This window comes from Myotis lucifugus, unplaced genomic scaffold (assembly GCF_000147115.1).
Source record: "Myotis lucifugus unplaced genomic scaffold, Myoluc2.0 scaffold_6, whole genome shotgun sequence".
Classification (NCBI taxonomy): domain Eukaryota; kingdom Metazoa; phylum Chordata; class Mammalia; order Chiroptera; family Vespertilionidae; genus Myotis; species Myotis lucifugus.
This window is the reverse complement of record NW_005871054.1, coordinates 17,294,161-17,313,658: the sequence shown is the minus strand read 5'-3', so window position 1 is coordinate 17,313,658 and position 19,498 is coordinate 17,294,161. Positions and strand designations below refer to the sequence as shown.

At 42.3% G+C, this 19,498-nt stretch overlaps 1 protein-coding gene across 1 annotated transcript in view; it reads right to left on the bottom strand.

Annotated features, from left to right (window-relative positions):
- Positions 1-19,498, bottom strand: part of SLC8A1 (solute carrier family 8 member A1) — a 291,574-nt gene that overhangs the window by 11,681 nt on the left and 260,395 nt on the right. Inside the window, 1 exon segment of the mRNA XM_023747435.1 lies at positions 17,163-17,438. Within this exon segment, the coding sequence (XP_023603203.1) occupies positions 17,163-17,438 (276 nt within the window).

Genomic DNA, 19,498 nt, shown 5'->3' with positions numbered 1-19,498 from the left:
GCAGCTCTCCCACTGTAGTCGCAGCTGGGCCTCACAGCTAATTGGCCTGGAGGTCAATTCCTCTCAGTGATGCCAACATCAATCAAGGCTTACCATAGCCTGTTTGGTTCAGTGGATAGAACATCAGACAGCGGACCAAAGGGTCCCAGGTTAGATTCCAGTCAAGGGCACGTACCTTGGTTGCAGGCTCCTCCTCAGCCCAGGCTCTGGTCAGTGCTCTTGAAGGAGGCAACCAATCGATGTGTTTCTCTCACATCAGTATTTCCCTTTGTCTTCCCCTCTTCCATTCTCCCCAAAGATCCATGGAAAAATATCCTCAGGTGAGGATTAAAAAAAAAAGGTTCAACTACAAGACTGTGCACATAGCCCACACAGGGGTACACCTAGAGTGCCCAACTCAGGTGACTGGAAAGGCTGAGCCGCTGGGCCCTACAGGACACCTACTACACAAGGCCATTCTACCAACTCAAAGAGACATAGCAACTCTACCTAATACATAGAAACAAACACAGGGAAAAGCCAAAATGTGGTGACAAAGAAACATGTCACAAATGAAAGAAATAGAAGCAAGCAAACCACTGGATATAGATTTCAAAACCACGGTTATAAGGTTACTCAAGGATCTTCATGAGACTGTCAAGGATCTTAGTGAGAATGTCAAGGAGAAGAAAAAGGACCAGTCAGAAATTAAGCATACACTAACTGAAATAAAGAATAATTTACAAGGTTTCAACAGTAGAGTAGAAAATTCTGAGAATCAAATCTGCTGGAAGCCGATTCACCCTGGCTGCTTGAGGCAGTCTCTGCAGGGATGTCTCAAGGGACCTGGCGTATATGGCATACTGTTCTTAATATGTTTGCTCCCCCTCTTAATGCTCCCCAAGAAAGGTTGTTCCCCCAGGTGAGGATTTTTATCAGTAAACCCTTTAACTGAGAGTCAGAGGGGTGGTTGGTCGCTTTGATCTTTGCTTGGAGTGACCTCCTTCAGCTACTTCCTTGTAGCTTAGTGGAACAATAGAGTAACCTTTGAATGGAGATGGGAAGCCCCCCTGGCCTTTTGTATAGAATGGATAGGATTGGGACCAAATAGTATAAATACAGATGTTAGATGACAATAAAGGGAGGTACCTGGCTAAAAGGAACCTGGCTATGATGATCACCTAAACGCTGCATCCGTGTCATTCCTTCCTCGCCGACTCCGTCCACACCTTTGGGAACCCCTGGACCCGCTGGGGCTGGACCCCAGCAAGAATCCAGAGTCAGGAAAGTGCCTGGGACAGGTCATAAAGTGGAACAAGAATCCTGAAAAACACACTTCACTGCTTATAAAAGTTTGCCCAGGACTGGCTGTGAGGGAAGTGTATTTATCTAAGTTTCCTTCCCACCATTCCTGTCGAGCAATGATAGATTGTAGAGTAGAGCCAAAAATCCTCTCTTAATTTTGTATTTTGTGTTACAGCAACATTATACTTTATTTACTAACAGTATGTTTTATTGACTTCAACCCACAATTGCTTCGCATATTCACTTGACCAAATACTTTTTACAAGCTTGGTAAGAGATTTGTGCCCTTGGGAAGAGATGTAATAGCTGAGTTTCCATCATTTGTACTTGGGCTCTTACTAGAGATATAATTTGTAATGCAAAGACCGACCATACAATAAGGAGTAGGGCTCTACCTAAATGACTAAGAATATCCTATGAAGCTGAGCTCTAACGTCAAGTTTTGTCCTTATCTCTCACCCAGGACCTACCACAGCCCTCAGTGGATACTTAATAAAGTCTTTTGATAAATCTTTTATTTTTACAACATCTTATAATTTTCAGAGCACTGACATAGATGTTATACTGTTTGCTCTTCCTGACATTTGAGATGAACAGTACTATCAGCCCCATTTTTTCAGGGGAGGAAACTGAAGCTCCCTAGGAGTCCGATGGAATGTGAGTGGGGTGGGATTATAATCCACATCTGTGATTCCTGATGCCCAAATCCCTACACTGCAGGCTCGTTTCCAGGATCCTTCATCAAATCCTGTTCTTGCCATTACCCCATGCTCTGCATCGGAAAGCTCATTCGATTGCCTGACTTCCAAGGCTGCTGTGGATACCAACGAGATAAATAATGCAAATGTACTTTTTAAACAATGAAGCTATGCAAATGTGGTTATTGTTGAAACACTTTTTGTATTAAATGCAAATGCTCTGCCCTTATGAAATCATTATTAGTCACCGATGCTTTAATGTGGATCATTTGTTGAATATTACAAAGTCATAACTAACCTAGAATATTTAGATGGAGAATGGGTGTTGGGAACAAAAACCCAGGGCACTTGGCACTAGCTGGTAAGGACAGAGGGGACTATATAAGCATCCCAGCTACCAGAGAAGGAAAACACCAAATACATTAAGTCCTCACCTAAGGTCATCGGTAGGTACTTGGGAAACCAAGTTTATCAGAGGCCAATGGATATAAACAAGAGTTCAGTTCCATAGGCATTATTGTTTGAAGTGGGACCCAGAACAGCCTAGTACCTAGTAGTACTCATGAAATGTTTGTAGAATGACTAATGAAAACCAGTGCAGAGTGGCTCTTAGACCTATGCCTTATCACTGCCTCATACTGCTTCCTTTGTTTTAATAAAAAAGAAAATGGTATTAATCTCCTTTTTAGTGCCTCATGTCTAGTAGAGGGAAGATCAGTTGAATATTTGATGATCAAGAATGCCACATTGCCTAGGGCCTTGGTTTAGGCTTCTTAGTTAAAGGTTGGCATTATCTGTTGGAACACAGTGGTATTTTTTTTTATTCTGAATATTATTCGACACTAACATTCCACTGTAGACTCAATTCAGGTTTAGAAGTTGTACAAGACAAGGATTAATCCTTACTTTCAGAACAAGAATACTTGACACAGCAGAAGTCACTGATGTCAGGTTCGTCCCTTTTCTTCCTCAAAGGAAGCTCCAGAAGTACAGACAAAAGGGTGGGCAGGACCTGGAACCACTTCTGTTGTGGCCCACACTGAAAGTGCCCCCTTCTGAGCAGCCTGAGCTGATGGCCTCCAGTTTGACAAGGGGTTAGTTTAGGGGTTTTGGTTTGCCATATTTCAGCCATCATGCAGAGAATCCTTCAGAGAAGGACATTTCCATGACCCTTTGCACATTTATGGTTATTTGTTGTTTTGCAACTGAAAAGCAGGAATGAAAAGGTACAATTAGTCCTCTGCTGGGCCCATTTGCAGACCCCAGTGGGGGTCATTTTAGTTCAGACTACAGCATGTTCTGCTTGTTGTCTCAAGCCATGATTTTTCTCAGTGATAACCTAATAATAGCTTGCAATTTATGGAGCACCATGCCCCAAAGCTCCCAGGGCTCCAGAGGGCATTGGGGGGAGGGTGTTAGGGGGCAGAAGCAAACACAACATGTAATTTCCTGATTGTAAATAACACAACCAAAATAAGCTATTTTCCTCTTGTGCACACAATATAGTGTTCATATTTGCTGAGCTAAATAAATATGGTCACCAATAGATTTAGCATTTCTGGATCATGTGCCAGAAAAGGTGGCTGAACAATGTGAAGGCATTTTATAGATTTAAATCTTTTTTTTTTCTGGAATAAAGCAGAGTATAAACAAGTCATATATAGCTTATATTTCATTCCCGGGAAAAGGCAGGATGTGAAGTCTGTGTGCTCAGGAATAACGTTGGCATTCCAGCTGGCATCGTGCATAAATGCCAAGCACCATGATTTCATAGCTATAATATGCACTATCCCCAACAGATATTAAAATTCTTTTATAGTCACGTGTAAAATTTGCCTTTTAAATTGAGTTAGCATTTTATTTTCCGTCTCTTCTAAAAATACCAATGGGCCTTACATTTATTTTGCTGCTCATGCGGTGCCCATGACATGGCAATTAAGTTAGGATTTTTTTATAGCCAACATTTTTTCTTTTGAATTCAGTTTGTGTCATAACAAGATTGTGTCATTCTTTGTGCAGGGAAATCATGTGCATGCATAGCCTCTGTTCAATAGGCTTTGGTCCCTGCTCTCAGCCTTCCCTGGACTTGTATTGATTCAGGGTGACATGTTGGGGTCATGGAAGGGAGTAGGAAGCTGAATTTAAGAGTTACTTCCTTAGCACTGAGTTCTGATCAACCATCTGACCTGGCCAAGGACACTTAGCATTTACATATCATTAAACATGGAGTGTTATCCCAAGATTCACGGGACTGATTCTAAGTACCATTGCACAATATTTCCTCCAGCAATTCCTATTACATGAGACAAGATTACTGTTGGGGGGAGGATAGTGGATTGTGTTAAAAGGTATAAAAATCTATATACGCAGGGAGAACCAAGCTGGTGGCGCAGGTAAACCTATACTCGCCACCTCCCACTATCATATCAAAATTATAACTAAAATACAGAACAACCATTATTCAAAACCACCTGAAGGCTGGCTAAATGGAAGTCCTACAACTAGAGAAGTAAAGAAGAAAGCACACTGAGATGGGTAGGAGGGGTAGAAGCACAGAACAGGATGGTCCGACACCCACATGTACTGTTTTTTGTTTTTTGTTTTTAATTGGGCGGGAGATTATCTCTGCAGAGGCCACCGTGAGGAGCAAGGGGTCCCAGCCCCACACCAGACCCTCAGCCCAGGGTTCCAGAGCTGGGAAGAGAAGTCCCTGTAACTTCGGGCCATAAAAACCAGTGGGGATTATGGCTGAGAGACGTGGAGGCTGCTGGAGACCCAGGTATTCCTTTTAAAGGGCTGGCACAAGAATTTACTCTGACTCGATCCCTCTGAGTTCCAGCACCAGGCAGTTTGGTCAATGCAGACACATACATGGAGGAACTGGATTGCCTGGAATTGGGGCAGGAACCCGGGGACAAGAACAGGGGTACGTGCAGGGGTCATTGTTCTTGTGCTGGGACCTCCTCAATCACACAGCTGATTGCAGTCATATCTGTGTCTCCATCAGTCTGGCTCAAACTGTTTGCTCTACCCTGGTGATTCCCTAAGACTCCACCCCATCCAATTTGCAGCCCCACCCAACCTGTTTGCAGTGGCTTTTCCTAGCTCAGGCTTCAGACTTTGCTAAAATCTCTTAAACAAGCTGCAGCTGGTATCAGTGTGCCCCAAACCTATAGATAAAAGGCCCAACACCCAGCCCTAGCACAAGCCTACCTTGTTTCACAGCTGGGCCTCACTTGGGCACCTCCAAGCCCAATACCAATAGCTCCTGGAGGGTGGATCCAGGCAGTGGTTGCTTTTGAACCTCCCTGGAGGCCCTAGAACCTGGCAACTGGTGGACAGCTTCAGACCATACCAGATTACAACTCTACACATCCACTCTGCACAGACTCAGTGAGCAGCAAAGCCACACTAAAGCAAGTCCTCCTCCATAGAGGTGTTTCCTGCACAGCAGTTTTCTCATTGTAATTGCAGCTGGGCCTCACAGCCAATTGGCCTGGATGTCAATTCCTTTCAGTGGCACCAACAGCAATCAATGTTCCATTACAAGACAGTGTTCACAGCCCACATTGGGGCAAACCTAGAGTGCTCAGCTCAGGTGACTGTGGAGCCCAAGCCGCTGGGCCCTACAGGACACTTACTACACAATGCCACTCTACCAATTCCAGGAGATTTAGCACCTCTACCTAATACATAGAAACAAACACGGGGAAACAACCAAAATATGAAGACAAAGAAACATGTCACAAATTAAAGAAATGAAAGCAAGCAAACTACTGGATACAGAGTTAAAAACCATGGTTATAAGGATACTCAAGGATCTTCATGAGAGCTTCAAGGGACTTAGTGAGACTTTCAAGGATCTTAGTGAGAATATCAAAGACATGAAAAAACACCAGTCAGAAATTAAGCTATACTAACTGAAATAAATAATAATTTACAAGGATTCAACAGTAGAGCATTCTGAGAATCAAATCAACAATTTAGAATATGAGGAAGCAAAAAACACCCAATCAGAACAGAAAAAAAAATCCCAAAATTTGAAGACAGTGTAAGGAGCCTCTGGGACAACTTCAAGCATACCAACATTCTGATCATGGGGGTGCAAGAAGGAGAAGAGAGAGAGCAAGATACTGAAAACCTATTTGAAGAAATAATGACAGAAAAATTGCCCTACCTGGTGAAAGAAATAGACTTACAAGTTCAGGAAGTGGAGAATCCCAAACAAGAAGAACTCAAAGAGGCCCTCACCAAGACACATCATAAGTAAAATGCCAAGGGTAAAAGACAAAGAGAGAATCTTAAAAGCAGGAAGAGAAAAGCCCCTGTACGACTGAAGGCTGATTTCTCAACAGAAACTATGCAGGCCAGAAGGGAGTGGCAAGAAATATTCTAAGTGATGAATAACAAGGACCTGCAACCAAGATTACTCTACCCAGCAAAACTCTCACTTAGAATTAAGGGTCAGATTAAGAGCTTCACAGACAAGCAAAAGCTAAAGGAGTTAATTACCACCAAACCAATATTACATGAAATGTTGAAGGGTATTCTTTAAGAAGAGGAAGAAGAAGAAGAGAAATAAGATAAAAAATATGAATAATAAAATGGCAATAAATACATATCTATCAATTGAATCTAAAAATGAAAATAAAAACAAGAAATCTAATGAACAAAATAAACTTGTGGAATAAAATAGAATCAGAGGCATGGAAACATGGAACAGACTGATGAATCTCAGAGGGAAGTGGAGTGATGGATGGGAAGAGATTAACCAAAGATCTTAACTATGGACACAGGAAATAGGGTGGTGAAGGCCTGGGATGTGGAGGGAACTGGGTGGAGGGGGGCAATGAGAGGAAAAGGGGGACATCTGTAATACTCTCAATAATAAAGATTTTTTTAAAAAATCCATATATGCACAAAGGGATGGATACCAAATATATTTTACTTTCACTTGTAGTTTGCGAAATGTCTATAGAGATTTTGTGATGAATAAAATAAAAATTACTTTAAAATCTTATAGAATCCATGGTAAATTCTATTTAATTTTAATATGTACAAGAACAACTGTATATGTACATATACACAGGAATCAATATATAGAAATTAATTAACCATGGTAAGTCCTTAACATTATGTATTATTAAAATACAATTACTATCATGTAGATTATTTATGGTATTTATAAATTAAAGGTGATCTTTGTGAAAAACTGAGAAAACACAAATATTTCGAGTCAGAAGATACATTAGTAGGGGCTGGGCTGGAGGTGGAAATGGGAATTTCCTGTAAGTGGCCAACAGGGATCTTATTGGGGTGATGGAATGTTCTAATACCACATTAGGGTAATGATGGCACAACACAGTCAATTGACTAAAAAAAATCACTGAATCATATTTTTCAGATGAGTAGATTTTATGGTAAGTAAATTATACTTCAATAAAGTTGTTAAAGATGCAGGATGAGGCCTCAATTTGGAAGAAAAAGAACAAAACAGTGGTCCTTAAAAGTTTTCATTTTCATCCTCTTATTTTCAAATGTGAAAAAGGAGAAATGAAAGTCATCATGTCAACATTTATAAGATTTGTTTGAAACACACACTCTTTGTTAATCCTCAGGGAGCAAATACACTTGATGCTTGCTCCCTTTAGAACACACTTGGAACTAAAAAGAAGAGGAAATTTATATTTATTCACATAACTCATTCACAACACCAAGTCTTCAAACACTACACACACACACACACACACACACACACACACACACACACACGTACACACCTGCACACTATGTTTCTGCCAAGCGTCCTCGCTCTGGCTGACCTACAGTATGTAAGAAGGCCCAGATAGAGATCAGAATGAAATCGTTTTAGCTCCCCTTCTCTTACACTGTGACTCTTGTGGGACCGAGTGGAGGTAGCTGGTGTGGGGCTGGGGCACTATCCGATGGCTCTGCAAAGCCTCATGCCACATGCTGAGCACCCCTGCTCCCCAACCACCTCCTGGGAGATTGACATCCCTGTTATCAGCCTGGTCCCTCTCCAGCCTTGTGCTCAGTGCCAGGTGCCCAAGCAGTGTGGCCCACTGAGAAAAGAAACCAAACAAAAAGACCTTACAAGTACTGAATACAAACTCTTCTATTGAGCAGAAAGAGTCAAGGATAGAAATAGTTTCAGGGTGGACCTTTCCCAGGTTTTTACAACATGCTCTGGGCCTGCTGTATACACGCTGTTCCCAGTGTTTGTTAATTTAGGCAGTTCTTGCGCCATTTATGGAGCAAATCTTGTGACACCTGGTGTCTAGTTTTTCTTTGTTTCGCCTTGTCCTTGTCAATTCTTGCTTTTGTGGGCCCCCTCCAATTCTAGTGACATCACATATTCATGGGAAAGTGTGTATTTTAGCTCCAGACAGCACCTCACTGGTATGAGGTGAAGATAAGATCCCTCAGATGGCATAAGGAAAGCCATCTGAGCAGTCAGGCTGCCTGAGCCGCTCCTCTGGCCCAGTCCCCACTGGCTTTGCCTCTCAGCCTGACTACAGATCGGAGGGCCCCTCAACAGTCCTGACTTTTATGGTAACAAAGAAACAGAGTGCTTAGAAGAGTCTCTGGAAACAAAACATACCTGCCCTTTAGGCTCTCTTGGGGGAACTGACACCCCAGCCATTGGGATGGCTTGGCTCAGAGTAAAGTAATTCTCTTATTTCCACTTAAATTAATGTGAAATGTTAATCATCCAATTAAAAGTGTGTACACACTGTAGCGAGGGCACTTCCTTTTCAGCCTGTGTTTTCTGAGCTGAAATGCCAAGGTTCAGAGGATAAAGCTCATGGAGAGACGGGGAAATGGCAGGAAACAGGAACACACTGGGGGATGTCCAATTCATTATTAACATGGGAGAGTCTGAGAATTTTCTTGATCTTCTATTTGTTTTCATTGTTGCAAGATAGCTGAGCAGAATACCATAGGAGGCCTAAACCCATTCACCAGTGCATTGAAGTGGAAGGGAAAAGAGACCTAACCCTTTTTTTTTTTTGAGTGTCAACTATATGCTAGGCCCTGCGCTTCTCATGTAATCCTCGCTACAGCTCTGTGACATAGATGCTCATGTCCCCATAATTCAGGTTAAGGAACTAAGCTGAGAGGAGTTAAGCACTTTGCCCCTGAGGGTGTCATACAGCTAGTAAGTGGGTGGGTGTTTTCCTACTGTTTTTCAAGGTAGATCAGATGACTGTGGGAATTCAGAGTGAATGAGTACCATGTCCTCAGAAAAGTGTTTTGGTGGGGTGCTGCTGTGTTCCCTTTTCTGTGGTTGAGGAAGGGACAGGCCAAGTGCGCTGAGAGATGCTTTGGACAGTCACCTCCAGTGATGCTTTGAGACCTAAAAAGACTAGGACATGATTCCCAAAATTTCCCATAAATCTTTGCAGAACATGATTGCTGGGAGAGTGTCACCAATATGCCTTTCCAGGACCCACTGCCCCCGGGGCCTGGGTCGCCATGTGTCATAGGCAGCTCTGGTCTAGCCCCAGAATGACCAAATTGCCTTCTGTGGCCACTCCCATTAGCGGCACGTGGCTGTGCTGGTGAGGATTATCTGGGCATTTTTATTTATTTATTTTTTTTGCGAGCTAGGTCAGAACTGAACATATTTAAAAGAGTTTCTAGTTGTCCTAGTGTTTCAATTTTTACAGGCAGGAACTGCTACGCGTTTATGGCTATAGAAATAGGTCTTTGTTCATTTCTGAATTTTTTTGAAGTACGGACTTTACTAGCTGTTTTCCATGTCAAAGGAAATAATGACAAAGTCTGACTTCAAGGAGCTAAAATATGAACTCATTGTTGCATGCTTTAAAAGTGGAAAATACTAAAATAGAAGCAAAGAGGGAAATGAGTAATTTCCAAAAATTGTGAGATATGTGGGAAAGCTTCTGTATGCAAAGCTTATCTTAAAAATACATCCAAGGTGGAATGATAGAGGGGTTAAGTATTAGTTGAGGAGAAAGAACAATAATATGGATTCCAGAATTTACTATCAATATAAACTTGGGCAAAATATGGGCAAATCACATTCTTTCTGAGTCCTAATTTCCTCATGTAGCTGAGGATGCTGGTGCTCAGTCTCGTATAAGCTGTCAAGTGGCCTTTCCCCAGGGCCACCATATGTACTCCCGTGGATGTGGTACTCAGTGTGTGTCCAGGAGTCTCAGATGGACTATGGCGACCCCTTGAGATGGTGGTATACAACCTGCACAACCATTCAAGTCACTTTAGGACCCACTGAAAAACAAGGCAGCGGACATAATAAACTATAATAAACTTGTTACTTAAATATGCTCTAGAAGATCTTAGTTTCAGAATAATTAGAAGTCAGGAAATTAAAAGCTGAAAAATTTAAACCATCAATAGCTAATTATTTTTTTGTCACAAAAACAAATAATATAATGTTTTCTAGCACAGTGACAAAGAGAAAAATCTAACTTTCAAAAAAAGAGTTTAAGGGACACAAATAAATAAATTTGGGGAGGAGGCAAATAGCTTCACATCACTTTAATCTAAACAACTTAACAGATAATATACATGGTGTTTATGCCTTGAATACAATGGAACTACATGATGAATTTAAACTTCTTTCTCTACTCATAAAACTTTCCCCATTCATCCTCATTTTTTCATGGTTTTTCTTACTGTTGACATTTTAAGAGTTAAACTCAGTGCAAATAATGAAAATTATTTCCTGCATTTTGTAGCAGCTGTCAGTTACAAAATGCGCTGAGATCCACATTACTCATCTTATCATTGGCTCTATTTAAATTGCCACATATTATTATGCCTATTTTACAGGCAAGGAAAGCAAGGCTCAGAGTCAATAGATGGATTCCAGACACACAGTGAATAACAGGAGTTCGCTTTCCTGAATTCAGTTCTAAAGCTCTTGTCACCAGACCCCCTTGGCACATATTCATGACCCCTGTACTACGAGAGCGAAGTAAACAGCTGGTATAACCAGTTGTATATAAAATTCTTCCTATGATATTTAGAAGTCTGGAAATGATGTAATTTTAAAGTGGCATGCATTTCCTCTAAAAGTTTTATTTCTAAAAAGTTTCTATTTACAAAACAGGAAAAAAACAAAACAAACCTAAAATGGTCTATTTCTTTTCTACTTAAAAATCTCTAGCGTGAAATAATTCCTATTTGACAGAATCCAAAAGATATTCATAACACTTCAAGCCAGCAGAAAATCTGACGATGCCAGAGGCGAAGGGACAGCCTCGTATGTCCAGTTTTTAAACTGCTCTGGCTCCAGGAGTGAACATTTGTAAAGGGAAGATAAATGGAGCAATAGGCAAGCTCCGTCAAGATGTCTGGAGAAAGACCAGGGCAGGACTTAGGGAGGTAAAAATATCCCCAACTCATCAGCACCTAAGAGTTTCCTGAGGAATTAAGAAAGAATTCTCACTTTTCCGAATCCAAGAGGAGCAAGAAATGAAAGTACAATCCATATTTGGAACCTAATATAGAAGCTGGAATGTCTTGACTCGATATACCCAGGTTTTACCCAAGTAAATAACTGTAAGCTAAAAGAATGTGCCATTCCAGGTGGTCTTTCGCATAAAAAAAAAAAGCTGGGTTCCCAATGTTCCTTCTTAGATTTCTTTCCCTCTTGAATTTTGAAACTGTTATTCCACAGAAGCCATGTGATGTAACATAGCTAGGAACACAGGCCAGGCCATTGCAAAATGCCTGTTTAGCACTCCACAGAGTATGCCTAACGTTTCAAAGTGCCAAGCTGAGTTCTGAGTCTTGGAAGCAGGGATTATTGCAGAGGAAAAAATAAAGGTAAAAAAATAATATCTTGTTCCTCATCAAAGTTCCCACCACAGCTAAAATTATGCAAAAGGAAAAATGTTTCTATTCTGAGCTTCTTGGTGTTCTTAGGTTACCTTTGCCCCTTCTTACTATAATCCCTACTCAGACATATTCTATTCCTCAAAAATAAGATTATCTACTGTTCATCTCCCTGTCATAACTTTCTTAGCTGTCTCTAGCAGGTATTAGGAAGAAAGCAATCTGACTGAACCAATTCATACTAATGTGTAAATAACTTATTGTACATTCATCTATATACACCACACACACACACACACACACAACTGCATTACTTATATGTTAGGCATTATTCTAGCAGCCAGGGATATGGCAGAGAGAAAAAAAGGACAAGTTTTCTGCTCTCATGAAGTTTACATTTCAGTGAGGAGAGTTAGGCCAGCGGTTCTCAACATGTGGGTCGCGACCCCTTTGGGGGTCAAACGACCCTTTCACAGGGGTCGCCTAAGACCATCGGAAAACACATATATAATTACATATTGTTTTTGTGATTAATCACTATGCTTTAATTATGTTCAATTTGTAACAATGAAATTGGGGGTCACCACAACATGAGGAACTGTATTAAAGGGTCGCGGCATTAGGAAGGTTGAGAACCACTGAATTAAACAATAATATTTATTTGAATAAATAAATAAATAAACACAGAAAGGAATACATTCAGAAAATAAGGCTATATAATACAGAAGAGCTGGCTGACCAGTTCACGTTGCATGGTTAGGAAAGGTCTCTTTAAAGAAGTGCCATTTAAGATGAGATGTAATGGAGACAAAGAGCCGGTCTTGTATAAATGAAGGAAAGGGCATTTTAGAAAGCTAGCTCAACCCTGAGAAAGGAGTGAACTTGGCGTGTGGAGGACAGTAAAAGCCCAGTGGGGCTGAAGAATAGTGGGGAAAACACATGGAAAGATGGGAGAGCTGAGTCACATAGGTCTTTACAAGCCGGAACGATGCTTTTAAGGTTTATCCTAAGTGAAATAGGAAGCCCTTGAAATGTGGCCTGATTGATATCTTAAAAACAATCTATAGCAGCCCAGCCCATGTAGTTCAGTGGTAGAGTGTTGACCTATGAACCAAGAGGTCATGGTTCGATTCCCAGTCGGGGCACATGCCCGGGTTGCGGGCTCGACCCCAGGTAGGGGGTGTGCAGGAGGCAGCCCATCAATGATTCTCATATTGATGTTTTTATCTCTCTCTCTTCCTCTCTGAGATAAAAATATATTTAAAAAAACAACAACAATCTATAGCAGAAGCATGAAGACAGACAGAAGGCTAGGGCACAGGTCTGAGTGAGAGAGAACTACTGTCTAGACCAGAGGGTAGTGGTAGAAAGGGAGCTAAGTGAGTTTGATCAAGATACACTTTAGAAGAAAGTATTATAAATGGACTGACTGTGGGGATGAGGAAAAGGAACCAAAGACACCTGGTTGGATGATGGTACCATCTTCCTGAGAAAGGCAAGATCTGGGAAAACATGGTTTGGTTGAAGGATACATGGTTTGGTTGAAGGAAAATATGGTTTGGAGCTTAGGCAGTGGAAATCAACAGTTCTATTTTGGACATGGTAATTTTGAGCTGCAAATTACACATCTGGCATTGATACAGGGAAGGCAGTTGGTATATGAATCTAGACTCGGGAAATTCAAGGCTGGAGATACACATTTGGTAATTGTTGGCATACTGATGGCATTCAAGGCTTGGAGTCTGATGTGTTGGCCCAGGCCAGGGAGCATGAACTAAGAAGAGGACTGGAGACCAGGCTTCAGCTCACCCCAACTGCAATCTACATTTCATGTTACAGAAATAAACTTTAATCGCATGGCCGCCACACTTTCAAGAGTTTATGAAGACAAGAGATGCACGGAGGTAGAAAGAGACTTCAGGACTCTTCTCCGGGCAGGCAGCTTTGTAAAAGGTGATTCAGGAAAAGCAGGTCCTTCCTCTACTAACCTGTGTGGGTCTTGGAGCTCTCTATGCACACCTAAGGTTGAGGGGAGTGAAGACCCTCAGGAATGTTTCTCTGCCAGGGGGTTATAATGAGCATTTGTTCCCCGTTGGTATGAGGAGGAAGCTCTGTCTCACCTACAAAGTCATAAGCTCTTTTTCCCATGGATTTTCAGCAATTTGGTAAAAAAAAATACTTCAAATGGTATTTAATCCTGCCTTCAGGCAGGGAATGTTTCCAATGCCCTTCAGGCCATCACAGGCTAAGAACTTAAGAGTCTCACCTAGAAAGGGGCAGTGGTGAATCAGACACTCGCCAGGCGCTCTTCTCCTTTAGGAAAAGGGTCAAGACATCAGCCTAATGGATGCATGGAACACACTGACAGATCTCAGAGGGGAGGGGAGAGAGAAGAGGACGGGAAGAGATCAAGCAAAGAATATATATGCATATATGCATAGCTCACGGACACAGACAATAATGTGGTGAGGGCCTAGGGGAGGGGGTGGGGGCTGGGTGGAGGGAGGCAAAGGGGGATGTGGGAACAGCTGTAATAGAGTCAACAATAAAAAGAAAAAAACACAGTTTGGCTTAATATATTTGAATTCTAATGCTATCTTGAAATAATAAATATGTACTGAAGAAAAAAAAAAAAGACAGCCTAGAGAAAAAGCTGGGCCCCAGGACCAATGCCAGTTAATGGGAGACTGTGAGCAAAGAGGAAGAGCGTTCCTCATCCTTCTTCTGCCTGTAGCAACTGGGCTTTGTCATCGGGGACCAACAGCATTCTTTCTTTTTTTTTTTTAAATTCAGGAGATAAAATAAAGCACTGCTCGGAATCATCAGTGAGGAAAAGTCAGAAATATTATGTTCATTCAGCATCTTGTTCAATTTGCACAGCTGTTTTTTGAAAATAAAAGTCTGTTTATATAGATATGATTATTTGCGATTGCCTATGAATATATTGTTTGGGGAGCATGCTGCACAGTTAATATTGCAACAAATTACAGAAATTCTCCCAATAGCAGAGCAAAGAAATCTGTATCCCGATGGGAAGAATTTACGGCAGTGTAGGGAAAGCATTTTGGCAACAAATTATTCTGTTGTATTGTCCCCAACAGGCTTTCTTACCTCTTGATGCCTCTCCCTGGGAACTGAGCTGGTTTTAAGTGGCAGAACAAATGATCCTCCAAACACTGAGGTTTACTGTAATCCACATTTTGTGTTACAGAAAAATATTTTTTAGTTGTATGATGGCCCACCATTCAAAAGCATTCATACAAAAGATGCAGGGAGCCATTTTGGAAGATTGGTGTTAGAAAAAGGAGCCAGTTTTGAGATATTGAGATGAGGAGTTGGGAAATTAAAAAAAAAATTTTTGGAACAAGGATTTGATGTAGGGAAAGCATTTTTAAAATCCTTTTGAAAGCAAGAGATGCATTTGCTAGGACCAACTGCTGACTTTGAATAACTGTGATGGGAGACCTAATTTTGCCTTTATTACCGTAATTTGAACATATTTTCCTCAAGGGTTAAAGCCACAGCCCACAACAGTATGTGCTAATCTGGGCACCATTTGATAGAGTGATTTAAGCCTTAGGCAAAGTAGACCTCAAGCATTTAGTTCTTTTAGTTGTATATATGGTCTATAAACAAAGCAACTTAAAATATGAGTGTTTTACAATTTTCTTCCTACTTGGTAAATTTCTGGAAAAAATTCAAAATAAAGACCAAATTTGGAACTGCCAGAACAGAGCTGAGGTTGAGAGGCAGCCTGCCTTGCTCGGAGGATGAGCAGTCAACTGGAAGACTTTGCATAGCCCTGCTCACTAGAGCAGGAATAAGAGTATGTTCTAAATCCCCTGGCTCCCCATCAACTCAATTGGACACCAAAACCACGCCAGAAGTCGGAGCAAACATGCCAGGCCTGTGATTAGGACCCCCAAATTGTCCATCAGTTGGGTAGCACATATGCTATGGCTGACCAGATACATACTGGTCAGATCTTCCTAAGCTATGCAACATAACTCATCACAAAAGCTACTATTTTATTAAATTCCTTCCATGTCCCAGAAGCTTCACCAGATGCACAATTTATAGGCATTTTTTCCAGTCCTTACCGCAGTTCAAAGTATGACTATCCCCCTTTTACAAATAAAGTGAGGCTCAGAGAAGTTAAGTAACTGATACTCAGTCACTGAGATGATGTGTATTTGAGTGGAAAACAACTAGAGCGGTGGTTCTCAACCTTGGCTGCACATTAGAATCATCTGGGAATCTTTTTAAAATCCTGATTTCTGGGCCCCATCCTCCAGAAATTCTGTTTCTTTGTTATGGGGTGGGGCCACAACATTAGTAACAAAGAAACAGAATTTCCGGAGGATCAGGTCCAGAAATCAGGATTTTAAAAAAATTCCCAGGTGATTCTAATGGGCAGCCAAGGTTGAGAACCACTGCGCTACATGGTAGAGAATGCGGGCTGCTCAAAGTTAATACCGTACATCTGTCAAGGTGTCAACTAGCGCTGGGGAAGAGGCCCAGAACTTCAGTTACAATAAGCTCTGATGTGCACCAGAATCACCTGTGAGCTCAAAACACACATTTCTGGACCCTAGGTCTTCTGATTTCATTGGTTAGTGGTGGGTTTCAGACATTCGCATTTTTTTTTTTAAAGAAGCTCCCAGGTAATTTTGATGCCCACAAAAGTTTTAAAATTACTGCTGTTAATGTCATGTTTGGGAGCATGATGTCTTACTCAGAAGTCTGCCCAACCATAATGAGCGACAGTTGTGGGCTGGGAGAAAAATTCAGCTTATAGGAATGCATGAAGGGACATCCATGAAATGTGCACTTTGTGAGGTTACTTTTTCCCTGTCCCCATCAATGTCTGCCTCTTTTATTTACTCCCATTAATACTTGGGTCAAGAGAACATTAAATCAGGTCTTCAGTCAGTATTTATCTTAGTTACCCAATGAATACAGAGTTTCATGGAAATCATCCAAACTTTACTAATTATATAAAAGACAGAAATTTTGTTCTTGAACATGATTCTGTAATTTTGTTTTGTTTTGTCCTTTTGAAAGGGCTAATTGTATTGGGAAGCTCATCTACCAATCTATCCATCAAATCAACTTGCCCTCACCACGCAGGCCATGCAGGCCCTCTGGGAATGCTTTCTTGTTATCATCATGATACTGATCAGCTTCCTAACCTTGAAAAATGCCATGACAATGTCCTGGCAGGGACATTACTTATGCCTTTGGGCTCCTGTCTTTCAGAGGCCTGGTTTGTTATCACAGACCTTGCAATTGTTAGGCAGGATAAGGTCATAAGGCAAATGTATTCCCTACCTGGTACTGAAGTTCCGAGTGCCACGAACACGACCGCAGTCACCGAATCTTTCAGGCCAATGGTGCAGCCGAAGTGGGAAGCCAGGTCGCCAATGAAAGCTGTCAGTACGCCAATCATGATGATGGAGACAATGAAACATGCCCAGCCATTCCAGTATTCTGTAGGGGGCACGAAGGCAAAGAGGACCTTCCAGAACACAGTCAGAAAGTGCATCACATAATCGAAGCAGGAGGGCAGCTTCTCCTCCCCACATTCGTCGTCGTCATCATCTTCCCCTAGAGAGAAAGGAACGAGCACATTTCATCACTCCTTCTGCTATCAGGGTCTCCCCCTCTCCAACCCCTCCTTCCCAGGCCTGTCACCCTCCCCTTGGAATGACCTGGAGGCCCTTAGAGGTGGGTGAAGCTTAGAGTTTTCTAGGAGTCAATCATAACGAAACAATTATTGTATCATACTCAAGGTCATGCTCAATGTCATGGATTAATGGCAAAAAAAACTTAATCCCCTCCACACAGTTCTGGTTACAGGCAATCAACACACCCTTTCTATTCTCCTGTCACCTCCAGTGAGATTTGTCACTTCAGAGAAACGACCAAGATTTCTTCCAAAAGGCTGTAGAGCCCTGTGCCAGACTCAGAAGGAAGCCAGTTCTGAAGAAAGGGAGCTGACAGAATTCTTCTACCAGGATTCTTTTCTTGGAACACATTGCTGTCTTCCAACTTCAGCTCTGGACATTCATGGGTCTATAATCCTCAGAGGACAAACGTTCACCCCGGGCCCTCCACCGTGGCTCTGGGCCTGCATCTCTCTCCAGCTTTATCTCCCGCAGCTACCTCAAACTCAAACTGCATCCTAGCCAAATGGAATTCCTTGCATTCTTTTTCAAACCATATGTACTTTCTCCTTTTGTCCTTCAGAACTAAATGTACTTGGCATGTCCCAATCCCCCCTCCTGATCCTTCCCCACCTGTCCTTTGAAACTCTCTTCCTTTATGAAACCTTCCCTGAACCCCCTGGCCCTCCAGCCAGTGCTGGAAACGCCTCCTCAGCTGCCACTTGTAACACTAGATCAGTGGCTCTCAAAGTGGAGCCTCACCAGCAGCGGCATTACCTGCGCACGTGTTAGAAATGCACATTTCTGGCCCCACTGAATCAGAAACTAGGGGGTGGGGGATGGGAGGCGGCCCAGCAGTCCGTATGAACCAGGCCTTGGGGTGACTGTCATGCAGGAGTCCAATGAGACCCAGTCTCTAGATTATACCTGTTCACTCTGCCTCTCTTCCCCAGGTAATGCTGAGCCCTTCAAGGGCAGGAATGCGTTCATTTTTGTGTTCCGAATGTTTGGCCTCCTTTCCACCATGTGGAATAAGCTGGCTAAACGCTTGTTAAGTGAATGAATACATGCATTAATTTCTCCTGACTTTATATAACTACTTAATTACATAATATATACACATAACATCATTTTGCCAATTAGATTATACTATCAATACGGAAAGAAATGCATACTTTTTAAATGCAGAAAGAAAGGCTTACCGCTTAAAGGAACCAGAAAATCAATGTAACAGTGTTCGAAATTGGAGACTTCGTTTATGGTGTGACATAACCCCCGTTCACATACTTTTAAATCGGGCTATTGAAGGTCAGCTCTTTCTAAAGTGGGGGCAAACACAGATGCGTGTGTTTCGCAGCCATTTTAGAACTTCTCCTTGAGGCCTTTGCTCACCACCCCAAGCCCCCAACCTCGTCTCCAGGGTCTACCACCCCTCATTCACCTGGTGCAGCTGGCGCAGGGGAGGCTGTCCGACCTCCCGGAGGACTGCTGGACCTGAGACTGCCCACACAGAGCACGTGAGTGCTCCCCGGAGGGGGGGGGGACTCTCCGCGGGGAGGCCCCCTCTGGCGCAGGTCATGTTGGAAACACCCTCTCACTCACAAAACGTGGAAAGGGGAACGTCTGGGTTTGTCATCTGTCCTTTTACAGGGAGGGAGGAGAGGCGGAGGCTAGCTCTTCCAGGAGGTCATGGTCAGAACCAGCAGGCAAACAAACTTGAAGGATCTGTCTCAGCCTGAGGCTCTGGGAGGTCTCGCGTAAACTGTTGGGAGGAAGCCGCCAGCAGGTGAATGGCATCACCCTGGGAGACTAACCGGGGAGGGGGCTTAAGTCAGGTCACCTGAGTGACTCACTGGAGGGAACAAGCGTTGTTGACTGTGTTCAAGGAACTCAACAAGGAGCCAGGAGACCCAGATGGCTCTCATACTCGGTTACCTAGGAAAGCAGACTAAACCTGAGCCATGGGGATCCCTGTAAATATACTTCTGAGAAAATGAAACT